Source organism: Hyperoodon ampullatus (assembly GCF_949752795.1).
Source record: "Hyperoodon ampullatus genome assembly, chromosome: 2".
NCBI lineage: Eukaryota > Metazoa > Chordata > Mammalia > Artiodactyla > Ziphiidae > Hyperoodon > Hyperoodon ampullatus.
In genome coordinates, this window is record NC_136915.1 from 51,706,821 (window position 1) to 51,733,628 (window position 26,808).

General features: G+C 40.0%; 1 protein-coding gene across 1 annotated transcript in view; it reads left to right on the forward strand.

The window, feature by feature from the left end:
* Positions 1–26,808, forward strand: part of FGGY (FGGY carbohydrate kinase domain containing) — a 424,082-nt gene that overhangs the window by 289,322 nt on the left and 107,952 nt on the right. The window contains exons 11-12 of the mRNA XM_079698487.1: positions 10,906–10,967; positions 22,518–22,665. Coding sequence (XP_079554613.1) covers positions 10,906–10,967; positions 22,518–22,665 — 210 coding nt within the window. The remainder of the gene's footprint in view (positions 1–10,905; positions 10,968–22,517; positions 22,666–26,808) is intronic.

Sequence of the window (26,808 nt, forward strand, 5' to 3'; positions counted from 1 at the left end):
TGCAGGGTTCTAGCTCTTGAAGTTTTAGAATTGGTGCATTGCAAGTGCCTATCTGCCTCCTTCCTTATCACCAAAGCCCCTCAGCCTGGGGCTAGCCTCAGGGGGGTCAGCCAGCTCTTCCATATGAAGAGCTTGCCATGTACTCAGTGCTGTCCAGGTTAGAGGTATTGATGCCATCCCTTCATTCAGTCAGTCACTCTTTCCAGCATGTTACAGAGATTTCCTGAGGGATTACTCTGGGCCAGGCAAGAATATGGTCACACATGATTCCTGTCCTCCAGTGGCTTATCATCTAGTGGGAAAGTCGGATATGGAACTGACAATTATAATTTATTGTAGCACATAAAAGTAGATTGCACTACCCCTACAGCCCACTGGGAGAATCTGTTCTATGCTCAACACGTTGAGGCCCTCATGAAGATTCAGGATTTCATCTGATCTTCACAGCATGTCTATGTGGTCAGTTTTACTAGTGACTAAGGCTCAGAACAGTGAGGTAACTTGATCAAGCTCTTCACAGTTGTAAATGGGGAGAGCCTTGATTCAAACCCAAGTCAGCTACTGGAAGCCCCAGATCTTTCCAGAATTGAACCTGACTTTTATAGGGCTGCCTTTCTGAATTTTTCTTACAGTTCTCTTATAGACTTCTTTGAGAAGCAATTATTGTATCAGTTAGTGTGACTTTCTTATCAAGTGTATTAAAGCACATATAGTTGGCAGGCTTTGTAAGGCCATGAGAGAGAAACTTATGTGTATCAGCCTTGACAAGATCTAGGTATATAGACTTAGGTGTGTCCCCAGCATCTCACATTAACTAATTGGAATGACTTCATGGATACAAAGACCAGCTCTGCATAAACAGATGCCTCCCTGTTCTCTCCTCCTGCCCAGGCTTTCACTATATTTTTTGTACACCCACCTGGATTCCTGCACAGCTTCCTAATTACCTTACTCTTCCTATAAGGACACCAATTCTATCAGATTAGGGCCCCAACCTTATGATCTCATTTAACCTTAATTACCTCCATAATGTCTCCATCTCCAAATGCAGTTGTATTGGGGGTTTGGCTTCAACATCTGAATTTTGAAAGGATACAATTCAGTCCATAACAGTCATACATATTTCAAAAAAGTTCTGAGAAACAAAGCATAATCTTTTGTGTTTACCTACATATTTACCATTTCCATTGTTTTTTATTTCTTTATGAAAATTTAAGCTTCCACCTGGTATTTCCCTTCAGCTTGAAGAACTTCCTTTAGCATTTCTTTAGTTGTTGCAGGTCTACTGGCAAACAAACAAACAAACAAAAACACACCTTCTTAGTTTTCTTTTTTTTCCTTCAACACTTAAAGATGTCAGTGTATTGTATTCTGGCACCATTGTGTCTTATGAGAAGTCAAACATCATTTGTTTTGTTCTTCCCCTATGTACAGTGTATTTTTTTCCTCTGGCTACTTTTAGATTTTCCCTTAATCTTAGTTTTTATTATGGTGTGCCCAGATATTGTGTTTTGGAAATTTATCCTTCCTCCCCCAGGTTTGCTATACTTCTTGAATTTGTAAATTCCTGTCTTTCACCAAGTTTGGGAAATCTTTAGCATGTATATGTTTAAATGTCTTTTCTGCCCTATTTGCTCTTACTCCTCCTACTGTGACTCCAATTACACATTTTTAAGACCTTTGGCTATTGTCCCATAGCCCCTGAGGGCTTTGGGTTTTTTTTAATTCCCCCCAATATTCCTCTCTCTTTCTCTCTCTGTCTCTCTCCCTCTCTCTCTCAATTAGACACTCTCTATTGGTCTTTTTTCAAGTTCATTGACTCTTCTGTCTGCAATCTCCAACCAGCTCATGGACCCATACATTTCAGATATTTATCAATACGAGAATTTCTACTTTTTAATCGTTTCCATTTCTTTGCCGTTTCCTATCTGTTTATTAGTTATAAGAGTGTTATCCTTTACATCCTTAAGCATTGTTAAATTACTAGCTTTAAAATTCTTGTCTTCTAATTTTAACATCTGTGTTATCTCAGGGTTATTGTCCATTAAATGGCCATTCTCTTAAGTAAGAATTACATTTTCCTGTTTCTTCATATGTCTAGTAATTTTGACTCATATCTTGAACATTATAATTGATGTATTGTAGAGACAGTGGATTATTCTTATTTCTCTGAAGAGTATTTTTTTAAGCAGGTAATTTAATGACAACTCAAACACCAAGTTTTGTCTCTCCTTTGTTGAGTTCTTTAAGCCTTAGTTGGGCTACTTATTATGTAATTCAGAGATCATCCAGAGATTAAGGTAACCTTTATGCATAGTGTTGAGCTCCCTTTCTATGTCTCTCTCCTTTCTGAGATCTCCCTACCTTTTACTTTCTAGTTGCTATGGTGGCCTTGAACTCTGACCTCTCATTTCTTAGCTATGAAGACTGCATATTTCTGTCTATCTGAGTATTAGCTGTCCTGCATGGCACTGATTAGGGCCTGCCCTCAGGCAAAAATCTGTAAAATCAAGAAACACATATAAAACTGTTTTTTCCTTCAATGTGTCTATTCCTTCTCAGTTTCTACCTGGCTTTGGTCACTTTCCAGTATCTTCAGAGAATTGTTTGATATATTTTGATCAGCATTTATAATTGTTATCTGGGAAAGAATTCATATGATAAGAACTATTTAGCCATTTCAAGAAGTGGAACTCGGCAGAGGGGTGGTGGTGGTGGGATGAATTGGGAGATTGGGATTGACATGTATACACTAATATGTATAAAATAGGTAACTAATAAGAACGTGCTGTATAAAAATAATAAAATAAAACTTTTTAAAAAAAGAAAAATATTTCAGATGTGGAAAAAACAATATACTGGCTTCAGAATTTTTAAAAAGGCAAAATTAAAATGAATAAACATTTAATCAAAAGTCTCCAAAAAAAAAAAAAAAAAAGAAGTGGGGCTTCCCTGGTAGCGCAGTGGTTGAGAGTCCACCTGCCGATGCAGGGGACACGGGTTCGTGCCCCGGTCCGGGAAGATCCCACATGCCGGTTAGCGGCTGGGCCCGTGAGCCATGGCCGCTGAACCTGCACATCCGGAGCCTGCGCTCCGCCACGGGAGAGGCCACAACAGTGAGAGGCCCGCGTACCGCAAAAAAAAAAAAAAAAAAAAAAGAAGTGGAACTCCTGAATGATTTCTTTTAAAGCAAATAAGAAAATAAGATTATGTTTCTTCCCTAATTAAAACCCTTCTGTTGCCCATCTATATGTCTTCTTTAGAAAAATGTCTATTTAGGTCTTCTGCCCATTTTTGGATTGGGTTGTTTGCTTTTTTGATATTGAGTTTTATGAGCTATTTGCATATTTTGGAGACTAATCCCTTATTGGTCACAACGTTTGCAAATATTTTCTCCCATTCTGTAGGTTGTCTTTTCGTTTTGTTGATGGTTTCCTTTGCTGTGCAAGGGCTTTGATGTTTGATTAGGTCCCATTTGTTTATTTTTGCTTTTATTTCTTTTGCCTTGAGAGACTGATCTAAGAAAATGTATTGGTACGATTTATGTCAAAGAATGCCTATGTCCTCTTCTAGGATTTTTATGGCGTCACGTTTTACATTTAGGTCTTTAAACCATTTTGAGTTTATTTTTGTATATGGTGTGAGGGCGTGTTCCAGTTTCACTGCAGTCAGAATAGCTATCATCAAAAAGTCTACAAATAATAAATGCTGTAGAGGGTGTGGAGAAAAGGGAACCCTCATACACTGTTGGTGGGAATGTATTTAAATTGGTGCAGCCATTATGGAAAATAGTATGGAGGTTCCTTAAAAAGCTAAAAATAGAGCTACCATATGATTTAGCAATCCCACTCCTGGGTATGTATCCAGAAAAAAGAAAACTCTAATTCAAAAAGATACATGCACCCCAATGTTCATAGCAGCACTATTTACAATAGCCAAGACATGGAAACCACCCAAGTGCCCATCAACAGGTGATTGGCTTAAAAAGATGCGGTATATATATATATATATATATATATATATATATATATATATATATATATATATATAATGGAATATTACTCAGCCATAAAAAAGAATGAAATATTGCCATTTGCAGCAACATGGATGGACCCAGAAAATATTATACTTAGTGAAGTAAATCAGACAGAGAAAAACAAATACTATATCACTTATATGTAGAATCTAAAAAATAATACAAATTAATATATATGAAAAATATAAACAGACTCACAGACATAGAAAACAAAGTTATGGCTACCAAAGTTATGGAGGGAGGGACAAATTAGGAGTATGGCATTAACAGATACAAACTACTATAACCTAAAATAGATAAGCAACAAGGATTTACTGTATAACACAGGAACTATATTCAATCCTTGTAATAACCTATAATGGAATATAATCAGAAAAAAATAACTGAATGACTATGCTGTAAACCTGAAACTGACAAAATACTGTAAATCAACTGTACTTCAATTTAAAAAAATCTTTCTGTATCCTCTCATAGTACTTAGAATAAAATCTAAAGCCTTTGCCATGGCCTGCTTGATTTTCTCCACTTTCTACCTCTCTATCCTCATTTTATACAAGTTTCCTACTTACTTACTCCAGTCTAGTCTCACTGGACTCCTGTCAGTTCCTAGGACATATGAAGCTCTTTGCTACTACAGAATCTTTGCATTTGTCATTCTCTTTACTTGGAAATTGTTGTTTCTTTTCTTTCTTTTTTTTTTTTTTCCATGTCTTAGCTTAAATTTCACCCTCAGGTCTTTCCTGAACCCTCTATCTAAAATCAGTTTTCATATTACAGTAACTTATCTATTTCCCTCAAAGAACTAATCACTATCTTTATTATTATATGTATTTTTGACTCTATATGTCAATAGAATATAATCTGAGTGGACAGAAAGTACACCTACCTTAATTGCTACTGAATCCCCTGTGCTTACTGACTATGACCAGAACAGAGTAGGTGTTCAATTAACATTCATTAAATCTATAAAACCATATCAGGCTAGACTATATTTGAATTTTGGGATACCCATTTTCCCTTCATAATGCAGAGCTTTGTGAAAGCGACGACTTCTATTTGTCTTTGTATCCTGAATTATTAGAATGATGCCTAGCACAAAGTAGACATATATCACATTAGTTTCATGAATAAGTGAACTAACAAACTGTAAAAATGAACAAAGCCACCAATTTTGATGGTGAATGAAATTGACTAAGCTAGCCCTGCATTAAATCAGAATTGATCAACTTGTAAGAGAAATTGTCCTATGTAAAGCTTATATTAAAGTTGTAAAAAAAAAAAAAAAAAAAGAACACAAAACACATAGTTTATATTTTCCTCTCAGGAATGTTTGTTGTTCCTAGGAACTGTTCAGTATTGAAACTCGCAGTCCTTTCCAGCAGTATAAAAAAAATTGTCTAGATTGGGCTTGCTTCTTTCATTAGATTTTCATGAGAATCTCAAAGCTGGGAAAAATCAGGCAAAATGTTTATGCTTTGAGATAAGAAGATTAGGTAAGCAAAGAGTTGAAATAGCTTAGATGAATAAGTGACATTACAGGTAAATACAAATGGAAAAAAAGCAGTTGTCACAAGTGATGAACATTGCTCTGAGCCTAATGATTGTTTTACCTGTAAAGAAGGAAAAAGACAGCCTCAAGACTAATAGATAGTCTTGGTGGCACAGTGATTAAGAACCCGCCTGCCAGTGCGGGGGACACAGGTTCAAGCCCTGGTCCAGGAAGACCCCACATGTCCCGGAGGAACTAAGCCTGTGTGCCACAACTACTGAGCCTGTGCTCTAGAGCCCATGAGCCACAACTGCTGAGCCCATGAACCACAACTACTGAGCCCGTGTGCCTAGAGCCCATGCTCCACAACAAGAGAAGCCACTGCACTTAGAAGCCCGCGCACCGCAACGAAGAATAGCCGCCCCCCCACCGCTGCAACTAGAGAAAGCCCGCGTGCAGCAGCAAAGACCCAATGCAGCCAAAAATAAATAAATAAATACAATTTTTAAAAAAGAGCAGATTGCTCCATCTCCTATTAAAAAAAAAAAAAGAAAAGACTAATAGATAAAACTGATTTTAATAGAGAAAAACCCATCAAGCAATAAGATAGCTTTGCCTTAGCAAAATGATCATGGAACCTAAAATTCTTAAATTTAAAATTTGCCTTTGTGATGTGTTTTTCTTGCCTGTAAACTCTTTGCCAACGGTTTTGCTATCTCAGGCGGTGCAGTTCTCTGTGTAATTTTACAAACTCTTGCCTATTTGTCATATTAACTTATTCAGTGTTTTAGAGAGAGAATTAGAAATGGTCTTGTCCAAGGTCATGCCCTGAGCCAGAGTTGAGCTCAGGTCTCAGGAGTCCTTGTCTGCGTTCTCTCCGTCATATCAAGGGTCAAAAAACGTAAATGCTTAAAGGAGTCAAACAGACAGCATAAATGAATAAACAGACCAGGCAAAGAGGTATTTTTTACTTCTACAGAGAAGTTTCTCTTTTCAGCTCTCAGTACTCTTGGGCTGAATTCCATGTTCCCTCCTTTGACAGAGAGACGGGCATAGAGAAATAGATTGCTACTACAAGTAAAACATTAGTGCCATCATGATGATAAATTGAGTGGTGGTGCCTCTCACAAACTGGAGGGTGCAGGCCTGTCTGAAGGGATCAGTCACCACTCAGCTCCAGCTGACCCTTGCCATGGGGGAATATGGTGACCCAGTGTTTTACATTCACCAGTTCTTCAAGAGAAACCAAAATCTGGACTTAAAGTGAAATCTCCCAGTTTTAAAATATTGGCTTATTTTAAAACACATTATATATCCCACGTAAAATACATCTGTGGGCCAGATGCCACCTCATACTACCCATGTATGATCTCTGTGTTATACTGTATTGCATTTCTATTTTTCCCATGTTCCAAATGCAGGTGCCACCTTAATAAGGAAATGCCAAAAAATCCCCACAATTCTAGTTATGTATTGTGAGATGGCCTTTTCCTCTTGATCCTGACCTGAAAGCCATCCTGAAGAAGATCTGACTCCACTCAGCTTAAGCTTCCTACCTATCCAAATAGTTTGTAGCCTTTTCTGCCTACTCCTACAGCTGCCAGCTCTCAGCTGAAACCTCAGAAGATGGAGGAAACAAGAAAAGAGTCATAGAGTCAGGATAGTTCTGTCTATAGATTTCTAAGGCAGCCACTTGGCAAATATAGTTATTGTGGTCACACTTGTTATTTCATTGGGAAACAAATAACCACTTAATGGGACGCTGTGATCTTCTATACTGTGCTAAATGCATTAGAGAACGAAGTAGAAAGATCAACCCTTGGAACAGGCACTCCAGGCTTTTGAAATGAGTACTCAGTTATTTGACAAACTGGCTCCTTCTTTGTTAATCAGGGTGGGCCTTTGCCATCAGATGCTGTGGGGAAAAAAAAAAAACAAACTGCAGCTGACCTTTTAAGATCTTGTTCTTCCAACCATTTTTACTCTTTTGGTAGTACTTCCTTCTCTTTAATAATAGGTGTTACGATCTAAAAGCCACCTGTATGTCACTCACTGCAACCTTCCCTGCAAAGCAAATTTTACTGTCCACGTTTTACAGTTGTAAGAGAAGAGGCTCTGAGAGGTCAAGTAACTTAGGTAGCAGAGAATATAATTATAGACCATGAGTTTTGAACCTAAGTCTGTTTCCAAAGCCCATGTTTTCAGCTAGTGTCTTAAAATGTAGATTTTATTATTATTCAGGTATGATGAGGCCAGCAGATCAGGAGATGATTGCCACTGAAAAGATAGTTTGTTACTCACAGTTCTCAAGAAGAGGGGGCTGGCTAAACCATTCAGGGCCAAATGGGAAACACTAAGTTTGTCCCTAGTTGTCTGGTACCTGGCTCTGGGGTGATTAGAGCAGGGAAATAGAGGAGGTGTGCTCTGTATTAGCTAGTTTGCATATGAAAGGCATGCTCACAGGCCATTGGAGTCCTTTACTATCTCTAGGAATGGGCTAGCCCTGGAAAGGGCAGTCTCTCCAGGGTCAACAGGGCCCCAGATCCCAAAGCATCACAAGTACAGAAAAATAAAAAGACATGATTAAAATGACCACATTTCCTTTTCTTAGACCCAGAAGTTCAAAGTCATCCTTTCACTCTGATTTTCTTATGCTCTGTAACTATTCAGTCACTAAGTTTTGTTTTATTTTCTTCAAAATGTGTCTCATTCATTCTTTCGTGATGCCAGGCATTGTAGGCACTGAAGAATGGGAAATAATGAGGCTTTTGATTTAAAAGAGCTCAGAGCGTAAGGTAAGAGATAGACATATAAACTAATAGTTATTGAAGAACTTGGTAAATGCTGCAATAGAGCAAGGACAGGGGACATTCGTGCCTTGTATTCCCAATGTCAGCCTCTGAGCCCTGTCTGTGTTTCCTACCCTCTGTGCCTAGTCACCTCCCCATTGTACATACCCTATTGGGTTAATTTTCCTTAACTTGTCATTATTTTGCTCCACAAATCGAAATAATTTCCTGTGGCCTACAATTCAGTAAAACAATAGTCACTTATCTGACTTTTAAGAACCACTGTGTGTGTCCATACCCTCCTCATGCATCCATATTTTCACCACTTTATTTATTCTCTAATTTAACATACAGTTACCCTCTGACCAATGTGTGCCCCACACAAACAGACACAAATATAAAGCGTGGTAAGTGCTCCCAAGAAGTACATGGTATTCTGTGGGCATGTGGTCCATTATGGTTTGTACATCCCACATTTATCCAACAAATACTTATTGAGCATCTATGATATGCCAGTCTCAGGGCTAGACCAGTCTTCTTACTGTCTATACCCAGATTTGTCTTCCATCTTCATATCTCTACTCATCACAGCCTCCTTTCTGGTATCCCTTGCCTCTAGCCCTTTACTCCTCCAAACTGCCTGTTCTTGGCAATTATTATATATACAACTATATAATAATTGCCAAATATTATATATACAACTATACAGTAATTGCCAAATTATTGACTTCTTGCTTTATGCTGTTGTATGTATTTCTTATTTTCCACTCTATCCCAGAGCCTAGTCCCAGTACCTGGTGTATTAGGCTTTTGGTAAATACCAAATAACTGCATTCATGCGTGTGGGACACATGCTAGCTTCTGTGCTTCCTCCGGGAAGCTCATTTAAATCTCCCTTCTCTGACCTCCTAAAGCACTTCCCATAGAAACTAGCATCATATCAAGTAATGGCTTTAATTATCCATTATTGATGCCAGTGGCTTCATTGTGATGCTCCGACTGGATTGCAAACTCTTTAAGGTCCAAACTATGCCTCATTGCAGTAACCCAAAACTGAACCTTCAGCAAGTAAATATTCAAAACTTGGATGATTTTCTTTCCATTGAAATCACCACTTGCTTTGGTATTATTTTGACACATTTCTACACAAATGGAATTTGACAACTTATACCTGGAAGTTGAGTAGACAATGTGACATGGTAGTTAAGACCAAGGACTTTAGATACAGAGAGACCTCAGTTTGAGACCTAGATCTGTCACTTACTCCCCTATGACCTTAGGCAAGTTACTTAATCTCTTCTAGTCCTGGTTTTCTCATCTCCATGGTGGCTAATAGTATCTTCTTCATGGGAATGTTGTAAGAAATAAATGAGATAATGTATGTAAAACGCATAGCTTAGTATTGGTATATGGTAAATGAGTCAATAAATTTTAGGTGATATCATTTATTCTGTTGTTGACATTATGGTAGGCGTGCTCTGTGTCGCAGAAATCCTGTTTTAAAAGGAGACTAGGACGGGGTAAGGGGGAGAGGAGGTCGCTGAAGCTCAGAGCAGTTAAGTGACTTGCACAAAGTCACATAGCTAGTTAGTATCAGAGCCAGAACCCAGACCCAGCCTCGGTGACTCCAGAACAAAAATCTCGTCCTCTTTACACAGACCTGATGTTCAGGAAGCATGCTCAGAGAAACTATCTCCATGAGGCCACAATAACCGGTCTGTTCGTAGTTTGAATGAAAATAAATAGATCAGAATGGTTGTTTTGGAGATTCATGTAAACGTTGAGACAATACACAGATGAGGTTCAACTCAAGCCCATTGTTGGGTGTGTCTTAGCAAGCAGAGTCACAGCATGGGGAAACACATCCCTTCCTGATGCATAGTGCATATTATTTTGTTTAGAGCCACCAAGTGGATTAAGGAATAAATCCTAGACGTGGAATTTCAAATGAAAAGATGGTTGTCTGCAGAGCTCAGACATTTCTGTCCTTGGAGAGCTCTGTCCCAGGTTCCCATGCGATAACTTCTCAGTCAGGGGAGATTCTCTTGACAGCTCTGGGACAACTCTTTTTTGTGTTTTTTAAACTGGGGCTCCCTCCTCCTAGACTCTTTCACTCAACTTCTCCATTAGTAAGACACAGAGAATAATTCAAGGTCTGACATTGCCCTGGGGTAACAGCATGGGGTAACCGGAGGGGGACATGATGTCATCCAGAGGTCAGTGCTTTTAACACCCAGGCCGGCCCCCCTCTACCTCATTTACCCTGAGTTACACCTCCTTCTCATGCCTCTGTCAAACCTCATTCTTGGACCTAATACTACCTGCTGCTACCAGTTCAGCCTTGGGAGTTTCTTTTCCTGCTGTTCTTCTCTTTAAACTTCTTTGTTTTATAAATCCAAGAGGCCAGCAGTTGGTTAAACAAAGCTAGATTTCTGAAAGAGCTGAGACACTCTTGCTGAGTTAGCATTTTAATATTCTTGGACCCTCTGTAGACAAAGAATTGAAAGAAACAGACATTTTAATATATCTTCTTCTGGCTTTAACATAGACTAGAGAAGCTATAAAATTGACCCATCTCTCTTGTTTTTCAGATAGATCACATGGTGCAGGGCCATGCTGCCTTCCCTGAACTACAAGCCAAGGCCACAGCCAGGTAACAGCTCTCTCTGTTCTCTGCAGTTTTCCATGCCCGACCACATTAGGGGCACTGACTTTAGGCAGCTGCATGATTTTCAGATCCGGTGAGCAATGAAAATGCCTGGCAGTACTTGGTTATAAGATAGTCATCTGGATGATCCAGGACATACATGTATTAATTTTCAAAACAATCTAAGAGAATTCACAAAAAAAACTAGAGATCCTCCAAGAATATGCCAGTAATCATGGTTGAGAAGCTCTGACATAGAAGAAAGAGCATGGATTTTTTGAGTCAGAGTTTCTTGGATTCAACTCCAGTTTTTCTCCTTAATAACTATGTGACCTTGGGCAAGTTATTCAACTTCTTTAAGCCTGTCTTTTCATCTGTGAAACAGGATAGTAACTGATAGGAGTGATTTCTAGAATATATTGTTAAGTGAAGAAAGCAGAGTATTTTATTTATTTATTTATTTACTATTTTTTTGGCTATGTTAGGTCTTTGTTACTTCACGCAGGCTTTCTCTAGTTGTGGTGGGCGGGGGCTACTCTTTTTTTTTTTTTTTTTTTTTTTTTTTTTTGCTGTACATGGGCCTCTCACTGTTGTGGCCTCTCCCGTCGCGGAGCACAGGCTCCGGACGCGTAGGCTCAGCGGCCATGGCTCACGGGCCCAGCCGCTCCGCGGCACGTGGGATCCTCCCAGACCGGGGCACGAACACGTGTCCCCTGCATCCGCAGATGGACTCTCAACCACTGCGCCACCAGGGAAACCCAACGGGGGCTACTCTTCATTGTGGTACGTGGGCTTCTCATCGTGGTGGCTTCTCTTGTTGCGGAACACGAGCCCTAGGTGCGTGGGCTTCAGTAGTTGTGGCACACGAGCTTAGTTGCTCCTCGGCACATGGGTTCTTCCCTCACCAGGGTTCGAATCCATGTCCCCTGCATTGGCAGGTGGATTCTTAACCACTGCACCACCAGGGAAGTCCATAAAGGAGTGTTTATAATATATTCTTTTTTATGTAAAAAGGTGATATAAGAAAATATATGTGTATCTACTCATTTATGCAAAAGAAATATAGGGAGGTTAAACAAGAAACTAATGAGATTGTAACCTATAGGAGGTGGGGTAGGAATGGGATGGAAATAATGGGGAAATGGGAACAGGGTAGTAGGAGGGAGCGACACTTCTTTGAATATACCTGTTTATACAACTCATACTCTTAGAATCATGATGATGCTTCATGTCCCCCTGAAAATAAATAAAAGATAGATAGATAGATAGATGGATAGATAGATGGATGGATAGATGGATGGATGTGTGTGGTGGGGGTGAAATACAAACAGTGAAAAAAATGAACCTATTGTATTAATAATAAATAACATGATCATACTAATGGGGGTTTGGGAAAGAAAGGAATTAACCTAAGTAATTTCTACAAAATTATTAGCCAATATGCTTCAAAGATTAGGAAGCTTAAGGAATTACTAGAGAATTGTCCCAGATTTGAGGAGACTAAGATGCTACTACATCTAGAAACAATGTATGATCATGGGTTAAATCTTGGCCAGAAAAAAGCACATTAGTGGGGAAAACTGTCAACATTCAAATAAGTATGGAGATTAGTAATAATACTGTATTTATGTTAATTTCTTAGATGGTGAGTATAGGGGAAGTCTGCATACTATTTTTGCAATTTTTCTGTAAATCTGAAATTATTTTGAAATAAGAAGCTTGAAGAATAATTATTGAATGAATTTCATGATAATAATGCTTAGTGGTTGGGCTTTTTAACAAAAGTAAGGTATTTTATAATATTTTCAGAGAAACCCCATTCATGTAGCTAGTACCTGGCAAAAGGGAGATAGTCAAAGGTGGAGGTTACTATCCTAGATCCTGGAGCCAAATTGCCTGTCTCAGCTGCACCCTTTAGTAGCTTGTTACCCTGGGCAATGTACTTAACCTCACTGTGCCTTAGTACTTCACTGTACAGGAAAATAATAGCAGTAAACACCTCATAAGGTTGTTGAGAAAATTAAATGAATTCACATAGTGTCTGGGATATAGCAACAATTGCTGAGCTATAATAAGTAATCAGTAAATGGTAGTGGTAGTGATAAAAATTGTTGTAGTTACTCGTTTTAGACATTTCCATTCCACCAAGGGACGTCTGTTTTTATGGGGAGGCACACCTGCACAGAGCAGAATGAAGTGCATACTGACTAGAATATAAACACTGTGTCATCAGGGTGTAGAGGAGGATTGACCCCACCAAGGAGTTTGAGAAAAGTTTCATGAGCTTTCCCTTCTAGGAGTCTCTAGTTACAATGTCATTACCATCTACAGGGGTCATACCACTTAGCCAATAACTAGCACTTTAGTTGGCTTAGAGACCACATAACCTAGAAGAGGGATGCCTAACCTCAGATCACCAGGGAACCCCTTAATTGTGTGCAGAGTTTTGTTGATTATATACTTGTGCGTACGTTTCTGGGAAGAGGGGCCATAGCTTTTATCAAATTCTTGAGGGGATCCAGCATTTTAAAACCTCTAACCCAAAGGAAAGAGCACAGATGTAGAGTTTAGAGATCTAGATTCAAATCTCAGCTCCCACATACATAGTTGTTTGAACCTTAGTTTCCTTATCAGAACATGGGATAGTAGACATGAGAGAACCAGCCATGGATAGCTCTGAGAATTTATTTTGAGTTTACAGAAGCAACGTATTTGGAAAGGCTTTGTAAACCGTACAATGACAATGACAACAACCACTACTACTACTTCTACCACTATTACTAATGATTATAAAAGAGGCGGACCTTTTGGAGGGGATTGTTCTAGGGTTAAGCGGCAGATGTCAGTCATCCATCACCTGCCTACCTTCTCATGGAGTAGCAAGAACACTGGACTGAGGTCTTGGCTTCTGGTACCAATTCTGCCACCAATGTCTTGGTGACTCAGTTTCCTCACCTATAAAATTACAATAATCCCACCCTGATTAATTCATTTTCCAGGTGTTATGAGGATGAAAATAGACCATGGAAATGCCAGTCTCTGAAGATCTTAGACCTCAACTCAAATCTAAGGGATAGGTTAGACTTTGCAGTGAAATACTCAAAATGTCCAGAACTTTCTTCTGTAGCTGAACCTCATGTGAGTAGTTTTGATTGAAAATAGGAAGAAAGGGAGGATTTATGGAATAGCATGTAAACCCAGAGAAACAGCAGCGTAGGGTGGTCCAGAAGCAGTAATTTATAGAATTCAATCTTAGAGTCAGACTGGATTTACATCCCACGTCTCTTCACATGCCAGCTGACTTCATCCCGCTTTCCAGCTACCTCTCTGTATTTTCCCCTCTCTTTAGAGCTAAGTTTCTCCAAAGCATTGCCTGAACTCTTGGTCAGTTTCCTCACTCCTCCCTTGCCCACTCCAGTTTGATTCTGTCACCATCAGCCCCTGAAACGTTTACTGTTCAGGTCCTCGGCGACCACAGGATGTCTTCGAGTCCCTTTCCTTGAGCTCTCAGCTCCATGTGGCACCAATGATCACTCCTTCTCCTTCCCACACTCTCTTTTCTTGGCTTTCCAGAATGTCACCCTCACTCAGTTTTACTTCTGTATCTCTGACTATTTCTTAATCTCCTTTTCAGGCCTATGATCCCTTTCTCTATCACTAACAACAAAGTTCATCACAGCTACGTTCTTGGACCTCTTCTCTCTTTGTGGTCTTTTCCGTGGTCCCATCTACATTCTTGGCTTCATTTCCTTCTATATTTTGATGACTCTCAAAATTTTATCTCCAGTTCATATACTTAGTAGGCATTCAATATTGGTTCTCTTCCCTTCCGATTTCTTTTTATTGTCTTGCAAAGGAAAATGTGTCTCTATCTTATCAGATCTATAAATAGACTATATCAAGACTAGCACTCACTATGCTTCAGATCTTAGAAATAGGAATAGTTGTTATTAAGTGAAGTTAGTTATTTGGAAGGGATAACAAATCCCTTGGAATCAAAAACTGTATGCCTCTTGTGGTGTGACTTAGTGCCGTCTGCAAACAGCAATGCAGGTCACCCCTATCTCAGAGCTTAGCATCAGCAAATCCTATTTGAAACCATAGAAACAAGGGTTGATAAACAGATTGAGTATTTTATACTCTTGATTTACTGTAATCCTTCTAGGCTTCATCCTGAAGAGAAGAGTTCTGTGAGCTTATGAATTAAGTAAACAATAACTAGATGTACCCATGAATGTAAATGGCAACCGGAGTCTCTTTCTATGTAGGGCCAAATACCCAGAGATGTTACTCCATAGCCAGAGATCATCTTCCATTGATTATAACTTCAGCTCTTTGCCTCTAAACTGCCCATTATTGTCTTACTTTTCTTAAAGAATCTTTACTAGTGGTTCAGAATGAGGTTATGGTGATGGCACAGTTCGGTGGGAAGATGTTGGCATAATCCACAAGTGCTGGATTCAAGGTTGACAGCAGAGCCAAGGTTAAAATCCAGGTCCTCTGACTGTCTGATGAGTGTCTTATGAGCACTTATGGTATAACAGTGAACAAAGAAAAAAAAATCCCTCTTTTCATGGAAATTGTGCTCATGCACATATACACACATTTACCTACATGTGCGTGTGTGTATGTTTATGTTTGTATGTATGTAGAGAGAGAGAGAGAGCGCACATACTCCAGGAATTGGTAAGCATTCTAAAGAAAAATAGAGATGAGTAAGGAGACATAGAACGACAAGAGGTGTTGGAGTGACGGATGGGAACTATTTCAGGTGAAGAAGCCATCCTTGATGAGGTGGCACTCAAACAGGACTCTGAACTGAATAAAGAGAGGGATCAAGCCATGGTTATATGGAGGAGATCCCTTTAGCCCAAAAGAACAGCAAGTCCCAAGGCCGGGAAGCAGCAGCCAGCTTGGCAAGCTCAGTGGACATTGTAAAGGGCACTGTGACTGACCAAAGTGTGAGGGAATGGGGGACAGATGAGAGGTAAAATTTAGCCAAAGGTCAAACCATGCGGGTCATTGTGGAAAGCTATAAGACTACTGCCCTTTATTCAAGATTTTTGTTTTTGAGCAGATGGAAGACACAGTCAGATTTACCTTTTAAAAGGATTACTTTGGCTGCTCTGGAGAATAAACCAGACCACTGGTGGGGATGGAGGGCCAGTGGAAGACATGACTCCTGACCTCAGCAAGTTTATGGTCTACTGGAGGAGGAGGACTGGAGACAGAGAAGCCCAGCCTGTTCTGAGCTCCTTTTTCAGCGGTCACTGCAAGCAGTGGTCATTTCTCATTGTTATTTCTGGTCTCTCAGGGGTGCAAGGTTCTGCTAATTCCCATCCTCTCTCTCAATCTGTCTTTCTTTTATCCCAGTCTCCCTGGAGTGTTTTGTTATTCCTTTGAGAACAATCAACTTGTCTTGATATGATTTGTTCTTCAAACCTCTTTTGCTTCTGTGATTTCTATAATCCCACTGAGGATCACTTTAAAAATGTACTGGTCCCCCATATGCCAAATCTCAGGGTATATCTAAACCTTCCCATTAAAATGTGTATAAATGCCCCCCCCCCAGAGCAAGAAAAGGAGAAAGACCAAGAACATTTTTAAAGAATTTTCAGTGTGCCTGGCACTGTGCTTAGTGATAGTTTTATATATATGTATATATATATATATATATATATATATATATATATATATATATATAATCTAATTTAATTCTAGTTGAGGAAATGAGTATTATAGGGACTCCACTTCTAAACATTGTTTTCACTGTGCATTCTACTCTTGTGTTCTCAGATTGTTCCCTTGGCCTTTATGGCTTCTTCAACCTTGGTCCCTCAGTCTGACAACTGGGGCCATCAGTCTATCCACAAGTATTGACTTAGCCTCCCCTGAGCTAGGACAATCATAGAACCAGGGTGATGATATTAACACCTTTCATCCCCCAGGGTGTGCCAGGATAAACGGTAAATTCTTGATGTCTCTTGGATGAGAAATGTTTTTCTAAATATACATAAGCTGGATATTACAATGCCTTTCTTTGGCTTCTGTTCTACAGGCAAGGATAAGAAAGCGTTCAGGGCACTGGGGTCCTCTCAAGAAGACTGAGGGCTGTGCTGACTTAGGAAATCAGTTCTTCATTTTCTGCCTCTCAGCAGATTCACTGTAGCCCAGCATAGTGCCTGGCACATGGGTGGAAGTGCAGGGTGGGGTGTCACAAGATGCTTATTCCTTTTCTCTGCCCCCTTCTGTGGGATATGCCAGTACGCCTGGAAGGTTGTGTCCATATGACTCCAGAGATCTACTCTTTTGGCAGCTGTACTACAATGAGAGGGAGAGGTAAAAATAACCTCTAATAGTCCATGCGGGATCAATATTCATACATTCTACACTTCAGTAACTGTGTTGAGCACCTGGTGGGATGCATAAGATGTGACTCTTTCCCAATAGGAATTCAGATTCCAGCAATGGATACAGATAAAATTAAGAGGCAATTATCATACAGTGGAGGAAGGGCCATTCATTCATTTGATGGCTACTCTTGGGCGATTCTGTGTGCCAAGTTCTCTGCTAGATTCTGAATGTATACTGGTGATGGTCTGCCTTCATGAAGCTTAAAGTCCAGAGGAGGCCATAGGCAGTTAACAAGTAAATGAACCCATAAATAAGTCTATGGTGACCAAACATGATATGAAAGAAACTAACAGAGTACGATGATAGAATATCAGGGAAACCCCATTTAGATAAGGTGGTCAGGGAAGCCTTAGCTGATGGAAGCACCGTTAAGATCTGAAGGATATAAATGAGCTAACCATGTGAAGAGCAGAAGGGAAGAACACCAAAGGTTACCAAAGGGGAAAGGTTACCAAAGGAGAAAGGGGGGTCGGAGGGATAAATAAGGAGTTTGGGATTAGCAGATACAAACTACTAGATATAAATAGATAAACAATAAGGTCCTACTGTGTGTGTATATATATATATATCTGAATCACTTTGCTGTATATCGGGAACTAACACAACATTGTAAATCAACTATACTTCAATTAAAAATAAAAAGATGAGTCTAGAACAGTGATTGCCATAGGCAGGTAAAGAAGATAAGAGAATTCTAGGCAAGAGGGAGAAGGATAGGCAAACATTCAGAGGTTAAGACCTGCATATTTTGAAAAATTAGAAGTAGTTTAGTGTCACGAGAGCATGATGTGTACGGGGTGAGGAGGGATGAAGGGTGGAAGGCATGTCTGTAACCTGGTACAATGTAGGGAGAGCTAGATAATGAAGAACATTATGCCAAACAAGGAAGCTTATACTTTATCTTGAGGATAATGGGGAGGAATCCCTGAAGGTTTTAGATAGGTATGGAGTCATCATCAGAGTTGCATTTTAGATGAACCACCCAGGAAGGAGTGCAGAAAACCTAGTTGGAGGGGGAACAGTTTCAAGACAGGAGGTAAGTTAGAGGGCCAGTCTGCTAATCCACACATTTGAAGAGGGCCTGCATAAAGTAGTAGCAGTTATGAGGGAGAAAAGCATGCTGGTTAGAGGAATATTTAAAATAAGAAACTGACAGAACCTGGTCCAAAATTAAATTTGGAAACTGAGGGAAGGAGAGGAATCAAAAATGATACCCACTCTGACTCTGCCCCCAAAATGGTTGCTTGAGCAACCACTTAAATGAGATTGCCTTTGGTCAAACCGAGGAGCATAGAAAGAAGAGTGAGTATATCAGAAAAGATGATGTGTGTCATATTACACATTTTTGTGTGTGTGCGTGTGTGTGTGGTACGCGGGCCTCTCACTGTTGTGGCCTTTCCCGTTGCAGAGCACAGGCTCCGGACACGCAGGCTCAGTGACCATGGCCCACAGGCCCAGCCACTCCGTGGCATGTGGGATCTTCCCAGACCGGGGCACGAACCCGTGTCCCCTGCATCGGCAGGCGGACTCTCAACCACTGCGCCACCAGGGAAGCCCCTAGACATTTTTAAGTTGAGGTCCGTTTGGGCATCCAGGAGGAAGCATTTGATGGGTGCTTGGATATTTGACATGGTACTCATCATAGAGAAATGAGCAGGAGATAAGCGCATATATTTGGAAGTCTTCAGCAATAGCTAGTTAACTGGAGCCCTGAAAGGAAGATGGGATCATCCAAGGGTGTAGAAAGAATGAGAAGAGGGCCAAGGACAGGTCTCTGGGAGTCTTCGTATACTTAAGGGACAAAGAGAGGAAGAGAACCAGCTAGAAAACCAAAAGAGTATCGTCGCCTGGAAACAAGGGGAGGAAAACAAATTAGTAAGAAGTGGCCAAGTGGTACAAAATGCAAAAGACAGTTCAAGTAAAATAAAGGCAAATAATGGTCCATTGGAGACAGCAACAAAGCGGGGATTTCTCCTCACGGTGGAGCCAGTCTCAGTAGAATGGGGCGGGCAGAATACCTATTGCAGTGGGTCAAGGAGGAACTGGAGATAGTGTGGAAGCTTCTTTTCCAAGACTTTCTCTTACTCCTAGAAAAGGCACAAATTCTTCTGTTAGACCATGTGTTCTGATTTGGGGTTTGAAAGTACAGTCACCGTACTTTTGGGCATCCTGTGAATCCAAAGAATTAAATGGTTTATGGAGAAGGAAAGTAGAGATTCCAGGGGTGCGGTATGCATTGAAGATTATGAGCCATAAAGTCTGAAAAAAATCGTCCCTGACTCTAGAAGTGAATTTCCTGTGATGAAAAACAAGAAGGAACTATTTATTGATCAGCTGTCACTTTATAGTACTCAGGACTCCATATTTAATCTTCATAGCAGCCTATAAGGTAAAAAGTATTAACCCTGATAGCAAAAAAGTAAACTAGGCTTGGAGAGGTTTAGTGTACCTGGTCAGCCACCTGGTATACAGTGAAGTCGCTTTGTGATTCTTGAAACTGTATCTTCTTCTTCATACGCAACAGGACTAGGAGAGCAAGGATTTCTCTCTCTAAGAGAGGATAAATGAGTCTGGAGTTCATGAAAAAGAGGGAGACCTATCACTAGGAACAGTTAATATGTGATTCCCGAGCTGGAAGAGGGCAGACCGCCATTTGAGAAAGAATTGATAAAACATACAAACTGAAACAAAGTCAAAACCAAAAAAGGCACCATGCAAGGTTAAAATTATGTGAATAATGATGTGCATTTGTTATTTTAATGTTTTCCAAGTGCATTTCATTTTGAATGATATACTCAGATAGCGCACATGGTAAGGGATAATTGAAAAAACGTGCAGAAGAATGGCTGCATTCAAAGAATAAACATACAGCTGCGAGGAGGTTAGGAGTCAAAGGGGTAAGCATATGCCCCGTCCCCCAGGGATCTCATTAGTGCACGAGTGACCGTATATGTAGAGGCTAAATGAATCTCACTGTTTGCAAAGACCCACAGTAAATGAGACAATGACAAATCAATAGTAATTAGGCCGATAGGTTCTTATTGACCCAGATGTCTGAAACCAAATGCCCTGCTCTGAGATTCCTTGAGAGACAAAAGATTTATAGACATGTGCTTCTTTTTTTTTTTTAATCCCTTTACTCTAAGTGCAATGATGCTCTTCTGAAGTTCAGTGTTGCTAGAATTAGTGCAGACTCTTGACTTCTGGCTGGAAAGGATGTTCTTGTGGCCATCGTTGGCCGTGTGATTGTGTTGGACCAGGAGCAGAGAGAGCTGGGAGATAGAAAACCAGGGTCTGATCGTATTCTCCCCAGATATGTGGTTCTGACCCTACCTTCCGTGGAGACCTCAGAGGATCCTTTCTTAACACTATCATAGAATCATTCTAAAACAGAGTTTGAATGTAGGGCTTTGACACATAATTGCTGGCTGGGGATACAGAAAACACATGGCTTCAGAATCACAGAGAGTGTTTAACTTTGGACTCGGTCACATGTCTACACGCCTTACTCATCCCCTGTGTAAAGGGGTGTTAGCGGTACTCGGCTCACTGGGCTATGTTTGAAGGCCCGAGGAACAAGAAGCAGCAGTTGATGTTACTCTCTGGTTAGTGAGCCTTTTCCCAAGAAGATCTTCATCTTCTAATATGATGTAGGGCCGAAGACTTTTACAGACAGGAATGAGGAGTCAGGGCAAGAAGCAAGGAGAGTGCCTGGTAGGGTGGACTGACCTCGCCTCCGCCCAGCACACTTCTCACACTTACACATGCGTGCACACACACATTCTCACACTTACACACACACACGCACTTACATAGAACAGTTTTGTTTTTCTGTATTTTCTATCTTGGAGTTCCACATAAAGTTTTTATTTAATAGGTGTTTAAAAACCACTACTTGTTTGTTTCTTTCTTTACACTTAGTTTAGAAAACTTATAAGAATTTCATGGGATCCAGAGGGACACTCACAGTGTCACAAAACTAGAACTAGAAATCGCTGAGCTGCACTCCTAAAACATTTTAAATGTAAATAATAAATATTATCTTATGTATATTAGATATCAACCTCCCTTGGTCATTGATCTCCTATACTTTTTTTCCACCATTATTCAAGCCATGTTTAAGGGTGTGGTTCCAAGAACACCAGTGGGAAGTGGCATGGGATGCCAACCCACTTTCTTCTAGAATTGTCAGTTCAAGAGAAGGAAGCACCTTTAAAGAGGGGAAGGGTAATGAACTTTTGTGTCATGCAGTGAGATTTCACCCAGTGAGGTATTTTATACCCATTATATGTATGGGAAAACTGAAGTTCAGGGAGGTTCAGTCACTGGCCCATGTTACCCAGCTAGGACAGGTAGAACCAGCATCTGAATGCAGAACTGCCTTGACTCCCAAGCCCATTATCTCTGTCCCCCTCTCAGGTAAATAGACTGAGAGAATGAGAAAGGTCATCTGACTCCCTCATTCTACACGTGAAGAAACGAAGGCTTAAAAAGAGAAAGAACTAGTGCAATGTCATTTGGTAGGTTTGGGTTGGAAATCAGGCCTCCTAACTCCTGATCCTAACTGCATTCACTCCATCATATGACTGCCCTTAGCAAACTCCTATCCTGAGTTGGGGAACCATCTCCATTCACCATCATATTATTATTATAATTAGGAATACTGATTTTTAAAAATCCTTTACATATGTCCAGTACTGTACATTTTGCAAAATCCTGTATCTTCATCTACATAGTCTCCTTTGATCTTTACAAAACCCTATGAGGTCAGTTGGGCAGGGATTATGATGGTTGTTTTTACAGATGCAAAGAGAGTGGTTCAGAAAGTTTGAAAAACTTTCTCACAGTAGTGGTTACACACCTACAATGGAGTAAAGCCATTCTTGGATCTGGTCTTCTGAGTCCAAACCTTTCCACCTTCCACCAGGACAGGCCTCCAATCCTTGATGAGAGTACAGCGTGATTTGAGGTGTGGTTTGCTGATTTCTATGGGTTGGGGGTGGGTTTTTTGCTGAAGCTTTTGGGACCCTGCTTACTTTCTGGATTTGATATGGGAGTACAAATGATTTCTTTCTACAGAGCAATTTGCTCCCTGACCCTACCCACCCCCACTTTTAAAAACAAAATCCACTTCTCTTCCAGATGCCAGAGTATATATGCATATTTGAACAGTCACCTGGATCTGATTAAGAAGGCTCAGCCCGTGGGTTTCCTCACTGTTGATTTACATGTTTGGCCAGATTTCCATGGCAACCGGTCTCCCTTAGCAGATCTGACACTAAAGGGCATGGTAAGTAACAGTCAGTCCTTGCACGAAGGTGAAGGTGGGCCAAAGGGCTACAGAGTTTGAAAGAAGCAAAGTGAGGAGAAGGCAAAAGAGGAAAAATAAACAAAGCTGGCCAACAGCCCACTGGCTTCTTGCAGATGCATTGCTGTTGTGAAGGTTCTTGCCGCTCCTCAGGATGATCTGCTGGAAGTTCTCATTGTTTCTGAGCCACCCTTGAGAGCGTTCAAAGCAGGATTTCTTACATGTAGCTACTGCTGCCTCTTTGTCCCATGGAGCGGCTGGAAGTCGCGAGCCTCTGCCTATGTAATCTTTGTATTTACATCAGTTTGATGAGTCGTGTTCTCCATCTCCAGGCTGCTGGGTGAATAAGTGGTAAATGTTACCACCTATGGTCTAGCTTACTGCAGCCACCCATCTGCCTAGGCCCTGAGTCAGGGCTGCTCAGAATGCATGCCAACATTATTAGGGTTTCAGATAAACTTTGGTAGAAGTAAAATAAAATTAATAACTTATGTTGGTGGTGAAATTCAGCTCTTAGTGACCTTCAGAGTCACTTCTAGTGCAGATATTTGGGGCCGGAGGGGCCAGGATGACCTTGGTGGAAGAGCTCACAGTCACCTAAGCTAAGAGGTAACATCTTGATGGCCAAGTGAAATCGGTTGCCTAAGAATAGCTTAGACACAGAGAATTGTGTTTGAGGATGGATGAAGCATGTGAAAGCTAGGGGAAAAGAGCTAAGCTACAGTTCCAAGAGGCCAGGAGAGACCACAAACAAGAAAAGAGGCCATGAATTCAGAATTCAGGTGTCAAGAAGTGGAGAGCAGAGTGTGAGGTGCATCAAGGCGGAGGTTTAGGATGGAGGCCATGAGCAGTGCAAGGTTTATGCAGTGCGTGACAGTGGAGCAGGCCTGCTGGCTTGAGGAACTTCAAAACTTAACAGGCTTTGGCTTTGTGATTAATTCTATTGAGAATATTTTAAATATTTTTATGAGGCCAACAGAAAGACCCAATCTTTATTTTCATTACCTACTTGACATAAGCAACTTCTGCTAATAGAAGCAAGTCATGGTGGAAAGAAAAGAAATTGGACATAGCGAAAGTGATGTCTGTTCGGAGTCCATGAAGTGTGCCCACACAACAAATAATGGTCTTGGCCTCCTGTTTGGCCCATGGAAGCAGAAGAGGAATGTCTGGAGAGGGCCACGTGGCCACAGTCTATAGCTAGAAAGCCATACTTTCAGGAAACTGGCTTTCTGGGTACAAACAGAGGTTAGGGGAAGCACACATTTTGAATGAGTACAAAAATCCATGTCTTAATTAGAGACAAATATCTAAAGCCAAATATAGGAGACACTTAAAATGTTAAAGAAGTGAAGAAGTGTGACCAGTTCATAAAATGACCCCCAAACAAAGCAGGGTTGTATCGTAAAATGATTGCAGCTCTGAAGTCCAGGGCTTGGATCTCGAGTCCTTCCTTTGAGGTCCTTTCCTTGCCAACACCTGCTGTACCAGCTTCATCATCCAGCATGGCAGGTGCCATGGCTTCCCAGTGGCTTTTGTCTGTGTTAAAACTGACCCTGACGTCCAGAAACTTAAGAATTACCATCATTAGGATTCCAATAAAGGTAGCCCAAACACAGACTAGAATGCCAGAGGAAGCAATGGAGTGCTTTTAAGAGTGTCTGTCTCATTAGAATAAGTATGAATAAGTATGTAATCACCAAAGGAGACTTCTTGCACAGGGACATTTGCCCAATGGTATTAAAAATCCTGGTATATTTATCTTTTTAAAAGTTCTATTGTTTTATAAACATACCTCATCCATCACCTGATGTTTCTTAGCAGTGATTTCCCTTAATAACTGCCCTTGGGTTAGCCTTACATTTGAATAGCTGTCATCCGATGAATTTACCTCACAACACTGGAAGGAGAAAATGACCTAGATAAGAGAGAAGGAAGGAAATTCTGGGCTAAAAATTTTCCCCAAAATCTCTTTTTTTAAAAAATTTTTATTTTATATTGGAGTATAGTTGATTTACAATGCTGTGTTAGTTTCAGGTGTACAACAAAGTGATTCAGTTATACATATACATATATCTATTCTTTTTCAGATTCTTTTCCCATTTAGGTTATTACAGAATATTGAGTAGAGTTCCCTGTGCTGTACAGTAGGTCCTTGCTGATTATTTTATATATAGTAATGTGTATGTGTTAATCCCAACCTCCTATCTTGCCTCCCCCGCACCTTTCCCCTTTGGTAACCATAAGTTTGTTTTCCAAGTCTGTGAGTCTGTTTGTTTTGTAAATAAGTTCATTTGTATCATTTTTGTAGATTCCACATATAAGTGATATCGTATGATATTTGCCTTTCTCTTTTCGACTTACTTCACATAGTATGATAATCTCTAGGTCCATCCATGTTGCTGCAAATGGCGTTATTTCATTCTTTTTTATGGCTGAGTAATATTCCATCGTATATATATAACACATCTTCTTTGTCCATTCATCTGTTGATGGACGTTTAGGTTGCTTCCATGTCCTGACTATTGTAAATAGTGCTGCAGTGAACATTGGCATGCGTGTATCTTTTCTAATTATGGTTTTCTCCAGGTATATACCATATATATCATATGGTAGTTCTATTTTTAGTTTTTTAAGGAACCTCCGTACTGTTCTCCATAGTGGCTGTATCAATTTACATTCCCACCAAAAGTGTAGGAGAGTTCCCTTTTCTCCACACCCTTTCCAGCATTTATTGTTTGTAGACTTTTTGATGAAGGCCATTCTGACTGGTGTGTGGTGATATCTAACTGCAGTTTCAATTTGCATTTCTCTAATAATTAGCAATGTTGTGCATCTTTTCACATGCTTTTTGCACATCTGTATGTCTTCTTTGGAGAAATGTCTATTTAGATGTTCTGCCCACTTTTTGATTGTGTTGTTTGTTTTTTTGATATTGAGCTGCATGAGTTGTTTGTATATTTTGGAGATTAATCCCTTGAAGGTTGCCTTGTTTGCAAATACTTTCTCCCATTCCATAGGTTGTCTTTTTGTCTTGTTTATAGCTTCCTTTGCTGTGCAAAAGCTTTTAAGTTTAATTAGGTCCCATTTATTTATTTTTGTTTTTATTTTCATTACTGTAGGAGGTGGATCCAGAAAGATATTGCTGTGATTTATGTCAAAGGGTGTTCTGCCTAAGTTTTCCGCTAAGAGTTTTACAGTGTCTGGCATTAAATTTAGGTCTTTAATCCATTTTGAGTTTATTTTTGTCTATGGTGTTAAGGAGTGTTCTAATTTCATTCTTTTACATGAAACTATCCAGATTCCCCAGCACCACTTATTGAAGAGGCTGTCTTTTCTCCATTGTATATTCTTGCCTCCTTTCTCATAGATTAATTGACCACAGGTGTGTGAGTTTATTTCTGGGCTTTCTATCTATCCTGTTCCATTGATCTATATTTCTGTTTTTGTGTCAGTACCACACTGTTTTGGTGACTGTAGCTTTGTAGTATAGCCTGATTCCTCCAGCTCTGTTCTTCTGTCTCAAGATTCTTTTGGTTATTCAGAGTCTTTTATGTTTCTATACACATTTAAATTTTTTTTGTTCTAGTTCTCTGAAAACTGCCATTGGTAATTTGATAGGGATTGCATTAAATATGTAGAGTGCCTTGGGTAGTATAGTCATTTGGAGAATACTGATTCTTCCAATCCAAGACCAGGGTATATCTTTCCATCTGTTTATGTCATCTTCGATTTCTTTCATCAGCATCTCATAGTTTTCAGAGTACAGGTCTTTTGCCTCCTTAGGTAAGTTTATTCCTAAGTATTTTATTCTTTTTGATGTGATGATAAATGGGATTGTTTCCTTAATTTCTCTTTCTGATGTTTCATTGTTGGTGTATAAAAATGCAACAGATTTTTGTGTATTAAGTTTGTATCCTGCAACTTTACCAAATTCACTGATGAGCTCTAAGTAGTTTTATCATAGCCTCTTTAGGATTTTCTATGTATAGTATCATGTCATCTTCAGACAGTAACTGTTTTAATTCTTTTTTTTCAGTGTTGATTCCTTTTATTTCTTTTTCTTCTCTGATTGCCATGGTTAGGACTTCCAAAACTATGTTGAATAAAAGTGGGGAGAGTGCA